General features: G+C 48.8%; 1 protein-coding gene across 1 annotated transcript in view; it reads right to left on the reverse strand.

Annotated features, from left to right (window-relative positions):
• Positions 1 to 9,879: 9,879 nt before the first annotated feature.
• The window catches only part of Snx31 (sorting nexin 31), a 57,206-nt gene continuing 52,154 nt past the window's right edge, over positions 9,880 to 14,931 (reverse strand). The window contains exons 13-14 of the mRNA XM_051160508.1: positions 12,464 to 12,520; positions 9,880 to 10,019 (exon numbers count right to left, since the gene is read on the reverse strand). Of these exons, the coding sequence (XP_051016465.1) occupies positions 9,927 to 10,019; positions 12,464 to 12,520 (150 nt within the window). The 3' untranslated portion in view covers positions 9,880 to 9,926. The remainder of the gene's footprint in view (positions 10,020 to 12,463; positions 12,521 to 14,931) is intronic.

Raw genomic sequence — 14,931 nt, forward strand, 5'->3', positions numbered from 1 at the left:
CTGAGTCCATATCTCCACGTATGCCCACACTGTGTGTCTAATCATTGGGTAATTTAAATGGTAATTTTATTCACATAATTTATTCTTCCCTGGTTGGTTTATCAAACAACTTGAGAGTATTGATTGCTTGGTTTCTAATTTATCTTCCATTCTTCATGAACTATGGCTTCTCTTCAATAGGGAAAAATTAGGAACTGTGAAGATAGCACTTTGTCTTCCTCTGATGAGATTCAGGAAATGCACTGAGAGTTGCATGTATCTCGTGACTCTTTTAGGTCACTACATCTGGGTACTTGACAGAGTGGACACAACATCTTCATAGACGCTACTTTACATCCCCCACATAAATCACAAGATTGTATCCTACCAAATATAAACAAAAGAATCCACTGCTGTTTTCTTGCTTGCCTCCTCCCCAGGAAAAGTTCCCGAGGAAAACTGAAGAGAAAGAGGTAACAGTCTTAATCAATGGGGGCTGAAGTAACTTCGCACAACACACGGTCCTGTGAACACACTTCTAGAGAGGGCTGCCCCCTCGGTTTCCTATTGCCATGGTAACAACCCGCCACAAACCCAACTTTAGAGCAATTGCGTTAGTCATTTTACAGGTCAGGAGGCCAGAATCTATAGGGTTTTTACCTGGCTAAAATCGAAGTGCTACATTCCTTTCAGAGGCTCCTCAGAGACTCCGTTTCCTTAACTTATTCAGCTTCTAGAAGCAACCTACATTCACCCAGCTTGCAGCCTTTTTTCTATCCTTAAAGCTAGACATTCAGTGACTTTTCTCTTTCGGGGATTTTGATGCCATGACTGCCGTAGAGGAATGTTAATCAGAACATGGCTGTTCAGGCAAGAGATCACATCCAAAGATCTAGGTCTGTGTGATCCAGCTGGAATACAAACACACCTTTAATCCAGGAGACAAAGGCAAACAGATCTGAGTTCAAGGCCAGCCTGGAATAGAGCAAGTATCAGGTAAAGAAAAGCTTAGGTCCAGGGGTGGTGGTCCATGCCTTTAATTCCAAACAAAGGTAAAGTTAGTTTGTAGAAGGAAGCACCCATGTTTGAAAGTGATGTCTGAGTGGCAGAAAAGGTGACGAATCAGAGAAGATTTGACAGAATAGGATACGCCCAACTCTCAGGAGAACAGGAAAGGAAGCTACTTTTGGGGTAGTTTCACCAGGACAGTAATTGAGAGATGGATTGCAGAGAGAGAGAGAGAGAGAGAACTCAAGTGAAGACAGAACGAGCCAGAAAATGAGAAGAAGGCAGAAGATTAGAGCAGATTGCTGAATTAGTTTGAGACCAAGCAGAGCAATTCCAGACCAATAGAGAAGCCAGATTAAATAAGTCGTCTGGGAAAAGAGTTTGAGCCAGAACAGCTGAGTTGAACCAGCCAGCCCAGGGCTCAGAAAGAACAAATAAGGGTGAGCTTATTAAGCAGTAAGTCTCAGAGGCTGAAAACATTCTAGGCCTAGGTTAGATTGTACAGAGGCTAGAAGCTTCCAGGATTAGGCCTAGGTTAGCAGAAAGAGGCAGTGAGCCTCCCAGACAACAATTGGGCCAGGAGAATAAAAGCTAGTTTTACAGGCTGCATCTTCTCTGACTTTGTCTGATGCCTCATAGCACCTGTGCTTACGTGGAACACACTTAGATGATCCAGAATGATCCCCACGTCTCAAGATCTCTGTGCAATCACGCTTGCAAAGCTCGTTTTCCTCTGAGTGGGGGCACTAGATAACATCTACAGTCACCCAGGAGGCAGGCCGCTGGGTCTGCCTGCAGAGGATTGTCCCCGATACATTAGCTGAAGTGGGAAAATCCATCCACCCACTGTGGGTGGCACCTTTCCCAGCCTGTGACCTTGGCTTGTGTAGAGACAGGGCCCTGAGCAGAAGCAGGCATTTGCCCTCCACTTTCTGACCACGGGTGCCCCCTGACCAGTTGTCACATTCCTGCTGCCACAACTTCCCTGCAAAGATAGCATGTACTCTTGTACCGTGAGCAAAAATAACCCTTTTTTCTCCTACGTTTTCTTCCTTAGCTTATTTTATCACAGCGACAGAAGAAGAAGCTAAGACTATGCAAGGTGGCATGTGTGTAGGACCTGGGGACTGGGGGCATGCATGCATCTTCCAAAGACTGGCATCTTGTTTATTTTGAGGGGCTTGACTCTCTTTGTTTGTTTGTTTGTTGTTTGTTAAGACAGGGTTTCTCTGTGTAGCCTTGGCTGTCCTGGACTCCCTTTGTAGGCTGGCCGGGAACTCACAGAGATTCATCTGTCTCTGCCTCCCGAGTGCTGCGAATAAAAGCATGAGCCACCAAGCCTGGCTGAGGGCCTTGAATCTTTTTTGTTTGTTTGTTTTTGGTTTTTTTTTTTTTTTTTTTTAAGACAGGGCTTCTCTGTGTAGCCTTGCCTGTCCTGGAATCACTTTGTAGACCAGGTTGGCCTTTAACTCAAGGTGATCCACCTGCCTCTGCCTCTCTGAGTGCTCAGATTAAAAGGGTGTGCCACCATACCTGGCTTGGAGGCCTTAAATCTTAAACTTCACTCTAGTCAGGAAAACATGCCTCTTTGTCTTCATTACCACGATACATTTGGTTGCAAATTCTGACTGGAAAATTTTTCTCTCTGGGGGATACCTGCAATTAGTTGCAGCAACTGGAATAATGAGAACGAGGAGCTCTTTCCACTGAGAGGGGGGAAAAAAAAAAGCAGTGATGCCTTTGGATAAATACTTATTCTGAGACTCAATATTTATTCTGAGGAGCTGGGGACCATGTGTGTATTCTGTGGTGGTGGCAAAGAACTGATCCATGTGGCCGGCCATCTTTGCCCTTGAGTTCTCAGCTCTTCCATAGGAATGCTGACCCACGAGCTGTATTGCTTAGTGGTTTTCCACCTCAGGATCCTTAAAATCACCTGGGCCTAACCAAGACCGATTCAAAGTTGCTCAGCAGCGGAGTATAGGCGGCTGTGGTTTTGCTGCCCCAAGAATTCTAACGTGTAACCAGGGCTGGGTGGAGAATGCTGTGTTACATCTGAGCAAGGCAATGGGTAGAGAGGATTGCTCAGGGTGGGACTTCCGGTTTTCTCCTCAAGGAAAATTACAGTCTAGGCTGTGCTGACTAAGCCTTCCTACGTGGTCTCAGAAAAAGCAGAAGACTTTAAAAAATACTAGTGGAGGACACTGCCCAGAAGAGCACAACCTAGTGGGAACCAGTTCTCTGTGCAGAAAAAGATGTGTTCAGACTGGGGGAGGTGTTGTAAAAACACTCAGGACTTGCAAATGAACAGACCCATCCTTAGCCAGGCACAGTGGCGCACACCTTTAATGCCAACTCGCAGGAGGCAGAGGCAGGCGGATCTCTGTTAGTGTGAGGTCAGCAGGTCTATACAGTGAGTTCCAGGACTTGCAAGGCTACCCTGTCATTTTGTTACTGGCAGTACTACAGAATGACCAGGAGGGGGAGACATGCTCCTGCAAAGCGTGGCCCCCACCGGTCTCACTTCGCTAACCAGCTGTGAATCAATCAGGTTGTGTCAGGCATGAAGGTTCTTGGGTCCTCGGATATAAATAACCACTCGTCTGCACCAGAGCTGGACTCATCTCCATCCCCCAACACTGTGAAACACTTAAACCACAGGAAAACATATGTTCCAGGTAGCATCCTTTTGCAAAACTGAGGACAAATTCAAAGCCAAGAGAGTAGTAGTTTCCTCCAGGAACCAGGGCAAACTAGGAAGTGTCTCAAGTCAAAATTTCAAAATGAGAGCTATTTTCCTTGTTAATTACAAAATAAACATCTTGGAACTTTTTTTTTTTTTTTTTTTTTTTTTTTTTAAGAAAGATGTGATGCATGCAGCTGGAAGCCTGGGAAGGAGAGATTGTTTTCTTTGCCACCCAGAACATCCAGGCTTTCGCCCACAGAGGGAACGCCCATCCCACAGGAACGCAGACAGCGCCTAGCACTAATTATCTTCCCTCCCACAGTCTCACAACAGCCTCACTCTGCAAATCCTGCACAGGTGACTCAGGAGAAGCTGGGCGGTGGGGGCGTACAATGACTGTACGTGTTGCTGAGATAAAAGATCTGTTCTGGGGGCTTGCCTCCTGCAACACCACCAGCTGCTCAGGAGGTAAGGAGCATCAACAACCAGCTACCTGCCACCCAAAATGCACCGGCCACAAACCTGCTGACCTGAATGCAATCCCCAGGACTTAACCATGGCAGAAGGAAAGAACCGAGTCCAACATGTTCCTGAAAACTGGCGGTGCACTCATGCAATGCATGTGTATGCCTGTACACACACACACACACACACACACACACACACACGCGCGCGCGCGCGCGCGATGCAAAAAGCATTTTGTTCATGTCACACACTGGTCCCTCTGAGGACTCTAGGAAGCCCAGCTCGGCTTGACTCTCTCCATAGCTCCTGCCCCTGCTACTATGTGGGCTGTGGATTTGGATCCAGAAGATCTGGGTGTGGGGTGGCCTGGCAGGGGACAAGCTGGAAATGTGCCATGCCGCTGCCAATGCATGGTGTTTAATCCAAGTGTGAAAAGACCTCTAGGGAGAAATGGCCCATCCATCACTCTTTCCCACCTTACACACAAGAGCCTCTTTGGTTTAATTCTAAACTAGAGCCACTCTGGAGAGGAGATTCTGGAATACACAGTTACCAACATAGCTGAACTGTCAAAAACACACGTGTGTTCTGACAGCTGATTTTACAGATAAGAAAACTGGGAGCATCGGGATCAGAGAATTTGCCTAAAGTCCACAGGTAGCAGCCAGAAGCAAAAGCAAGCTCAGCATTCAGCTGAAGAAGCAATGAAGGTCAGAGCGGTCGCCTCCTGTCCTGCCACCTCCTTACCCCGCCCCCCCCACATATCCCCCACCCCCTACCCTCTGCTTCCTCACACCCTGTCCCCCACACCCCTATCCCCCATGCACCCCCACACCCCCACCCCCTACCCCCCTTCACACTCATTTACCCCCACCTCCCCCCTTATCCCCCACCCCCACTCCCCCTACTCCCCATCCCTGTCACCTTTGGTGGAACACAGTGCTTATGAAGCCCCTGCCCCGGCCTGAGGGGCTGGAAGTAGTTTGCGAGTCGGCTGCTGCACAAACCAGTGTTGCTCGATTCAGAAGCTCCCAGGGCCTGGCTGTAGGGGCCTTCCAGAAAGAACACAGAGACAGGAACTCCTAGGCATCTGAAGTAGACCCTTGCTGGGAATGTAGGTGTGTATAAACATGGATGTCTGAGCCCCTGAAGGAGTGTTCTCCTGAAGAAGCCGTGTACCTCACTGAAAATGGTAACAAACTTTCTCACTATGGAAGACATTGTCCTCCCTCCCTCCCTCCCTCCCTCCCTCCCTTCCTCTCTTCCTTCCGTCCTCCCCTCCTTAATAACTCTAAGTACAGTATTACTTCAACAGCTCTGGGATACCAAGCATGGACCTTATGGCTAGTTTCTGTGTGTGTGCCTGTGTGTGTGCACACGCGCGTGTGCACATGGATTCTGGGGTCACAGTTAGGTCCTTATGCTTGTGAAGCAAGCATTCCTGGTAAAGCCCCCTACCCAGCACTTCTCTTTGATTTTATTGTCCAGCTGTGCCCAAGAGCCAGGAGTGGCCTCGGCAAGCAGAAGCAGGAAGGTGATACACTTGAGTCCCACCTAAGCCAGGTCCCGAGACCCCACCCCTTCTCAGAGTCCCAGCCCAGCTGAGGTGCTATTGGCATTGGATAACGGCTGGGAGAGAGTGTCCATTTGCTTAATAGTGTAACAGTGTGACTCCTGGGAAGCCAACCACCCTGCAGGGCAAGGCCTAGATCCAAGACTGGTCCAGAAACACAAATCAGATGAGAGAGGGAAGGAGGGAGGGAGGGAGGGAGGGAGGGAGCAAGAGAGAGAGAGAGAGAGAGAGAGAGAGAGAGAGAGAGAGAGAGAGAGAGAAACACAAAGTTGGGTTTGCATATATAGAAGTAGGGTAGCTCTGAAAGGTAAATATGACCAGAATATATTGTATGAAATTTTCAAATATTTTTTTATAAACTAACAACCACCAAAAGAAGACAGACTACTTCCCAGAAAGTCCGAACATCACTAGGCTTACACGTTATGAGAAACAGGCAAGAAAACATCATCAGAAAAGCTCCTGGTGAGGCTCCTCTCACCCCAAGTTTCCCTCTAACCCTTTAACCGCCTCCCTTCTTATGGTTGTGTTGGTTCAGGGCTTGTTACATCCAGGCACAGAAAAAGCTAAAGATTCCTGCTAGTTCCCGGCCCCCCCCTGCCCCCCCCCCCCCGGCCCCAAGTCTGCTCAGTCCACAGAGCAAGCAGCTGAGGAGAGTCCAGCTGTCTGTATTGTTAGAAAGTTGCTTCATTCAGCTCAGGGGTGAAGCTAGGCTCACCCTGAGGACTCCAACGGAACTGAAAATTTACCTCAGAGGGATCTCAACTCTCACCTTAACCTCAAAACAAACTCCTTGTAATTATTACACGGAAGCAGACACGCTTTCCTGTCTGAGCTGGCCTCAGCCCTGCTGCCCTGTGTTTCACTTCTATCCAGGCAGAACTGTGACCTTGCTGCCAGGGAGAAGCCTCGCTCTGTTCCCCTGAGACTCAGGACACACTGGACTCTTACCGCTATTTCTGCACACACACCAACTGACAAATCTTCAGAGCCCGTGTTCCGGGCCACAGAGAATGGGACTTCGGACCGTTTTATGGGGCAAGATGGGTCAGGAATGAGCATCCACTCTCAGCTTATGTATTTGTTGTAAGGCATCCAGAGTCAGAAGAGCCTCCACAGTGACTGCGGATGATGTTTTTTTTTAAAGAACCCCCCAAAGGAACACTGCACACCCACCTTCCAGCTCAGAAAGAACGATTAGGAAACATTCAAAAACTAATATTGTTTGGTTTATATCATCCCCAATGTGACAGGATCAAGGGTCAGGCGTTTAGGGAATGGTTAAGTCACATGGCAGAGGCCGTCTGAATAAAATGATCAGAGCGTGAGGGGGCAAGTCTCTTCGGAGGCGAGCAAGGCCCCCGGGAGAAGCAGCGAGCACCCCACAGCAGCTGCTGAAGTGTCAGGCCAGCTTCTAGAGCTGTGAAGAAGATGCACCTGAGTTTTATAGATTTTTTTTCCAGCCTCTGGGATTTTCTTATATGAAAGAGAAACTTGTCAGCAAAGTATAATTACAGTTCTTATAAAGGCTGGGGCACTGTTGAGAGCAGTGGTGGCGCACGCCTTTAATCCCAGCACTTGGGAGGCAGAGGCAGGTAGATCTCCGAATTCGAGGCCAGCCTGGTCTACAAAGTAAGTCCAGGACAGCCAGGGCTACACAGAGAAACCCTGTCTTGAAAAACCAAAATAATAATAATAATAGTAATAGTAGTAGTAATAATAATAATGATAGTAAAAATAAACATGAGACTGCAAGGCCATGGGTATGGAATAAATGGTTATAGTTTTTTCTAAGTTAACACAGCACATTTGTTTATTGTGCAAAAACACAATATACTCACCTTTTTCTTGACACTTCTTGCTCACAGAGGACAGGACTGAGGTTGCCCCAAGGAGAGGCACTTTCTACCGTGTGTGTCTCCGCACAGCCTCTCTCCCTCTCCCTCCCTTCCTCCCTCCCCCCCCCACCCCACCCCCACCCCCCGCTCCTGCTTGCCTGGTTGGCACTGCACACACTGCACTCTAGCATGGACCAAATGCAGCAGTGGAGAATGTCCACTGTGCAGGCAAAGCAAGGCTTGTTTCCTGCCCGGGGGCCCACTCCGGCAGCTCCGACAACAGGGCTCCCTTCCACGGGGGCCCACAGTTAAACCAGTTCCCTCGCCCTTTTTTTTATTCCAATTATACTTTTGTGAAATTTTCAAATTTAAGTTTACTAATCATAGTTATTTTGGAATGTAAACCGAAGTTAAAAAAAAAAAAATGCACCTATAATTTCAGCACTAGGAGGCCAAGCAGGCAGACCTCTGTGAATGTCAGGCCAGTCTGCTCTGTGTCGTGAGTCCCAGGTCAGTCAGGGCTACAGAGTGGGATTCAGTCTAAGGTTAAAAAAAAGAAAAGAAAAGAAAAGAAAAAGCCTAGCTTTAGAAATGCTATCTGTTGGGCAGTAGTGGTGCATGCTGTAAATCGCAGCTCTCAGGAGGCAGGCTCAGGCAGCTCTCTGTGAGTTCGAGGCCCGCCTGGTCTACAGCGAGTTTCAGGACAGCCAGGAGTACAACAGTGAAATCCTATCTCAAAAACAAAAAAACCCTCAAAAAACAAAAACAGAAGGGATGTTGAAAAATGTAGCTATGTCAGGAGAAAAAAAAAGAATGGCTGATGGCACCGTTTTTACCAGGTACAATTGTTCTTCAGGATCCATGGGGGCTAAAGCCAATCCACAGGTGGTCACATCTTTTGTGGAAAGTGACATGCCATTGCATGCAGCCTTAACCCCCTCTGGGTCGCATATTATAGCCAGTACAAAGCAAAGACAATCAGAAAGCCCCTTGCACTGTGTTTAGGGACGATGCTGAAAAAAGCAAAGTCCGAACTTGTTGAGGACCCGTGCGGTCGCCACGGATGAAGGTGGCATCTGTGGACCCAGACCACACAAAGGACGGGAGCATGGGCCGTGCTCGCCCGACGCCGTAGGACGCCCCTTGAGAGCTGCTGAGAGCGCAAGCCTACCGTATAAAGGCTTCTCCAGTGCTGAGGTGACCCTGTGGTGGGATGTCAGTTCCGGGCCTGGTGGGGCTCATTCACAGCTCTCCCAGGGCCTGCAGCAGTGTGATTCCAAAGGAAGTCGACCTTCTAAACTCCTAGATGCTGGGGATCTGAATGTTTTGTAACACTTCTGGCTTTGTCCTCCTCAAATAAGACGCAAGTGCTGCGTGCAGATGACGCAGACGCTCGGCGTAGAAGCCACAGAAGGAGGCTCTGTTTGCACGGCTGGGAAGCCGCCTTAGTGTGGCACGCACTTTTCCCTCTATGGACTCCCCTAACTTTAACTTATAACTCTATGTGGTCTATTTTAGATAAGGACTTGCTGGGTACCCAGGCTTGCCTTGAACTTAGAACCTTCCCACCTCAGTCTCCCAAGTGCTGGAGTAACAAACACCACACACGCAGCCTTCACCTGAAGCTCCGCCAGCGAAGAGCAGCTTTGCTCGTTTCCTAAGCACCTTTCTCTTTCCAGTCACTGACTGCTCTTCCCTTTGCCTAGTGGGTCCCCTCCCCTCCCAACTCTCTACTCCTTCTTCAAGGTCTCTCTTCTTGGAGCTTGTCCGATAGCTCCACCTGCCCTCGGCGCAGGGGCCACCTTATGCTTTTTGGCATCAACTTCACATTTGCTGGGATGACTTACTCTCATGTGTTCAACTGAAACATAAAATGGACATCAGATAATTCTTTTAGCCTACAAAAGCAGTCATCTCAATCCAAATTCTGTGTCGTGGTGTCTGAGATGGGCCCTGACTATTCCGGTGGACTCTGGTGGCGACCCTAACACACTAATGCGCCCCCTAGGGGCGATGCAGACTGTCTCTGCAGCGTTCCCACTGCAACCTAAAACAAACTCAGATCTTTAACGCCAGAAAGGTATGGCTATGGGCATTGACTTATAGATAATATATTAGAGTGCTCATAGAGTCTACATTTCAAAAAAGTGCACACAGTTTTCACTAGCAAACTTTGTGTTCATCAGATTTTATATTTATTTCATAATTAGCTAACTCATCCCCCACCCCCATCCAGCCGGTGGGACGTCCATCCCCCGCCCCCATCCTGCCGGTGGGACGCCCATCCCACCTCCCACACTCCCACATCCCCACAAACACCCCCCCCACACACACACACGGGTACTGTCTTAAGACAGTTTAAAAAGACGAGACTCCTTCAGAGACCTCCTTCCGTTAGGCTCCCCCAAACGCTGTCACCTTCAGCTTTCTTCGTTCTGCTTTTTCTCAGAAAATTAAAATAGTCTTTCTGCTGGAAAATAAACAGAGAGATGAAAAATATAAACCGAAAGAAGAAATTTCCATAATGTCAACAAGAAAACTTTCAAGGAGGTTGAAGTAGTTATCGAATGCTTGCAACTGTTTGAGCAAGGATTACTTTAGAAGGTAACTTTATCCTGCTCTGGGGGAGGCGCCCTTCTCGTGGGACGGATACAGCGCCCCCTGCTGGCTTGCTGAGGAAGCTCTCTAGACGCTGGAGCGTCATTCAGCCAACATTTACACTCCTGCCTGCCTTGTTCCCGCTTCCAGAGTCATGTGAATTTCAGTTCTCCACTTCATCTTCTTGTGCGCAGAAACACAAACTTTTTAAAATATCGTGTAAAGCATTTTAAGAACTTATTTGCCTTCAGTACTTAATGAGCTATCAAAGCAAGCGTGCGTGTGTGCGCAGGCGTGCGTGCGTGCGTGCGTGCGTGCGTGCGTGCTTGTCTGTTAAGGTCAACATCAGATGTTTTCTTCAGTCACTCTCCACTTTGTCTTATGAGTCAGAGTCTCTCACTGAACGCGAAGGAAGTCCCTGGAATCCCCTGGAGGGTCTGACTGCCTCGTGCTGGGATCGCATGTGCACACTACGACTCCCAGCTCTTACACAGGCAAGTACTTATGGACTGAGCTAACTTCTCTGAGCTAAGCTAGACTCTCTGCGGTGGAGCCAGACAGCACTGGTTTCTTAGAATTCTCCAGAAGATTGATTCGGGAGGGCAGCCAAGGCTTAGATCCCAGAGGCTGACTATCAGCACGCTGTGGAAATGCTGGGCTGATAATCACCCACAGTTTGCAGATAAAGAAACTGAAGACTGGGGTACTTGTGAGAAAGCTGACTTTCAGGGTCCTCACTGCAGTTCTGCTACACCCATCTTTGTGGCAAAGACCAGGAGTCAGCCTTGTAGGTCACACCCCAGGGCCACCTGGCGGACACTTAGGGTTTGGGTCTGTCTGAACACAAGGCAAAAACGACAGGTTAATTAGCTAGAGGGCTGTTATGAAAGAGAAAGGTTTGTGTATAAGGTTTTCATTATAACACTAAAAATTATTTTTATTTGTGCTGGAGAGATGGCTCAGTGGTTAAGAGCACTGCTCTTCCAGAGGTTCTGAGTTCAATTCCCAGCAACCACATGGTGGCTCACAACCATCTATAATGAGATCTGGTGCCCTCTTCTGGCCTGCAGGTGTACATGCCGAGAGAGCGCTGTATACATAATAATAAATAAATCTTTTTTAAAAAAACATTATTTTTATTTTTAGTGTATGTTGCACGCAGGCCAGCAGGGGCACGTGGTGAGGCCAGGGGACAACTCTGGGAAGGCACCTTTCTGCTTTCACCTTGTTGCCTCACTGTGTACTCCAGGCAAGCTGGCCCTTGGGTTTCTGGGCAGTTCTCCCTTCTCACAGTTGCAAATGTGCGCCACTAGAGCCAGCCTTTGCACTTGGCATCCAAGGATCAAACCAGAATCAGTAGGCTTGAAAGGTCTTACTCTCTCAGCCACCTATCTCCCTGCCTTTCATAGCTACATTGTTTGTTTATTACTGTAACTGTTATTATTATTATTATTATTATTATTATTATTATTATTATTATTGTGTGAGTGCACACAGGCATGCATGTGGAGGTCAAAGGTCAAAGTTCTCTCCTTCAACTGTAGGACCTAGGGATTGAACTCAGGCTGTGAGGCTGGAGGAGCGGACACTTTTAACCGGGGAACCATGCCACCCCTGGCACTGTGTTGTTTTCTGAGCTCATTTTCTGAAGAACAGTATCTTCAGTATTTACATATTTTAAGTGTCTGTTTCTGTGGGAGGCAACTCTGTGCACACACCAGGCCCCATTGGAACGCTGCGTACAGGAGGCCTGCCTTTACCTCATTTCCCTGCACTGGAATTTGGACATAGAAGCATTGCAGGGTAATTACGAGAACAGTCCTGGGGTCCTCCTCCGCTGATTTCTTTCGTTTGCTCTGTGCCCTCGTTCCCTCAGTGGGTTTGCAGTTCTCAAGGATGAGAGTGTAACTTACAGACTGTGCTGACACTGAGCGCTCACCAGGGTGACCTGCCAAGAGTCTTTCCTGTGCCACAGAACAGGCACGCAAGAGAACCTACAAACTTAAAAGCGGCTTTATGCTGCATACTGAAAGGTGCAGATAAACCAAACTGCGGAAGGTAGAAAGGAGTATTTTCCACAGTGCTCGGGATGAAGAAAACCACAAAGGTATGTTCTGTCCCCCTTGCTGAGGCCGCTGAAGCAGCTGCGGAAACAGGCGGCTCTGGGCCTGCCCCCAGCCCCGCCCCGTCTACACAGGGGCTTCTGGGAAGCAGCCAGCTCTCTAGCTCATGCTTTAGTGCCAGTGACTGCCTACAGGAGAGAGGGTAACTGTATCCAAATTATAACACACCGATGATGTCACTATACTCACAGACCTGGCTTGCTTGGACCGGGTGCTTCTTACTTCTGCCTTCTTCTGGAACCTCGATCTGCTAAACAGGTTAGTGAAATGTCAGCACAGCCCAGAGAAGCAAGCACAATAATCCATTAACTGGCATGTTTCCCCCTCCACAGCCATGCTCCTAATGATCCTTCAGCCGCTGGTGAGTGGGCACACATGCCTGGCATCTGCACACCTGCCTCACATCTGTGTATCCACCTCCCATCTGTACGCCTGCCTCCCATCTGTGCACCTGCCTCACATCTGTACACCTGCTTCACATCTGTACACCTGTCATCTGCACACCTGCTTCACATCTGTACACCTGCTTCACATCTGTACACCTGCCACACATCTGTACACCTGCCTCACATCTGTACACCTGCCTCACATCTGTACACCTGCCTCACATCTGTACACCTGTCATCTGCACACCTGCCTCACATCTGTACACCTGTCATCTGCACACCTGCCTCACATCTGTACACCTGCCTCACATCTGTGCACCTGCCTCACATCTGTACACCTGCCTCACATCTGTGCACCTGCCTCACATCTGTGCATCCACCTCACATCTGCACACCTGTCTCTCATCTGCTTGCTGCCCTTCCTGAGGCAAGAATGAAGTCACCAAAGTGACAGGAAGCCTCAGACCTGGCACTGGTGGCTGCTGTGGACCCTGTAATTTAACAGAGCCTGTAAAAGGATTTTTAAGGCAATAAAAGACACTTCTTAATTCTGAGATCATCCATGCAGCTCTGATACGTGTGCTGAAACAAAGCCAGACGGGGCTTTATGCAGTCAAAAGGTACCATTAATCAAATCAGAACCAGACTAAAGCTCTGGGCTGGTCATCAAGTGCACAAGGTACAGCAGTTAGGGGTCTGAGGAGGCAGATGGCAACCTGGACTGAGGACAGGGTTTAGAATAATAATAAACATTACTGCAGCCAGGCACAGTGCACACCCTCTTATCCCAGCGCGCAAGAGGCAGGTGGATCTCTGTGAGTTCAAGGCCAGCCTGGTCTACAAAGCAAGTCTAGGACACCCATGGCTACACAAAGAAACTCTGTCTAAAAAAAAAAAGAATAGCTATTGCATTGTTATCTGTACATCTCATTCACGGTCTTGGGCAAGGCATATACTCTACCAGTGGACTCATCCTGAACCTTTAGCTAGTGTGTGTGTGTGTGTGTGTTTGTGTGTGTGTGTGACATGCCATACATATGGTCATCAGAGGGCAGCCCTGAGGAAACGGTTCTCTCTTCCACCATGTGAGTCCTAGGGATGGAACTCAAGTCACTAGGCTTGGCAGCAAGCACCCTTCCTCCCCCACTGAGCCCTCTCGCTGGTCTAAATCCCTTACACCTTTTGAGTCAGGGTCTCGCTATTTAACTTAGGCTGGTCTTGTACTCTGTGTAGTTCAGGTCAGCCTGAGGCTCTCCCTCTTCCTGCCTGGAATTACGGAGTCCTGGGATGCCACACTGGCACTGCAGGGCTTTTCAAAGGAACTATCTATCTGCAGAGCGTTTGGAGGAGGGGAGAGGAGGGGAGGGGAGGGGAGGGGAGGGCTGAAGCAAATGAAGGGGTATAGGGTTTCCTGCAGTGAAGGGGGTTGGGGTTGCTGCAGGAAAGGTGTGTGTGTGTGTCAGCTGTAGCCACAGAAACCAGGCAGGGACACAACTGGAGAGACACATCCGATCTCTTTTCCCATGTGGTGGCTCATGGGAAGCCAAGTCATAGAGCGCCCAGAGGTCCACTGGGGAGCAAAGCAGGGTGGAGGAGTGCCTGGTACGCCCAGCGAGTGTAACCTGGCTAATCAGGGCTTGGGGGCAGGCTTCTGGATGCTTCCCTCCTAGGAAAGAAACCAACTATTAAACAGCCAGCGACCAGGCACATCTCCCCAGCAAGGCAGGGCCTAGCTCTCTACTCTATTGACAATCTGAAGAATGACTCTTGTCCTTCAAGAAGATTCTCAGAAGTCTCACACAGACTTCACGCGTTGCAGGCCTGTGCCCGCCATCAGCGCTTGGTAGCTATAACCTTTACCAGGGTGTCTTGTCTCCCCAAATAAAGCAGACGGAAAGAGAGGATAATGAGGGCGATTCCAACAGCCTCTTGGGTGACTGACTTCTGAGAGTTGCCCTGAAGGACAGGAGTCACACGAGACACGTGTCACACTTGCCAGGTATGCAGTCTAAGAACGTGGACGTCATGGCTAGTACGCCGACAACTGCACTAAGGAAGAGGTGAGAGTTCATACTGGAGACAGAAGAGCAGGAAGGCCTCTAACTACACTGTGGTACCACAGTCCAGCCGTAGACTAGGCCGTCTCCCAGCTTCCTTTAGGTGAGAGAAGCATGATTCTGTTTTGTTTAGGACACCTCATGTCCTGGTTGGGTTTGTTTGTTTGTTTGTTTTGTTTTGTTTTGTTTTCCCCACGGTCTTCCAGCCCCCACATTTC

Source organism: Acomys russatus, chromosome 17, assembly GCF_903995435.1.
Source record: "Acomys russatus chromosome 17, mAcoRus1.1, whole genome shotgun sequence".
NCBI lineage: Eukaryota > Metazoa > Chordata > Mammalia > Rodentia > Muridae > Acomys > Acomys russatus.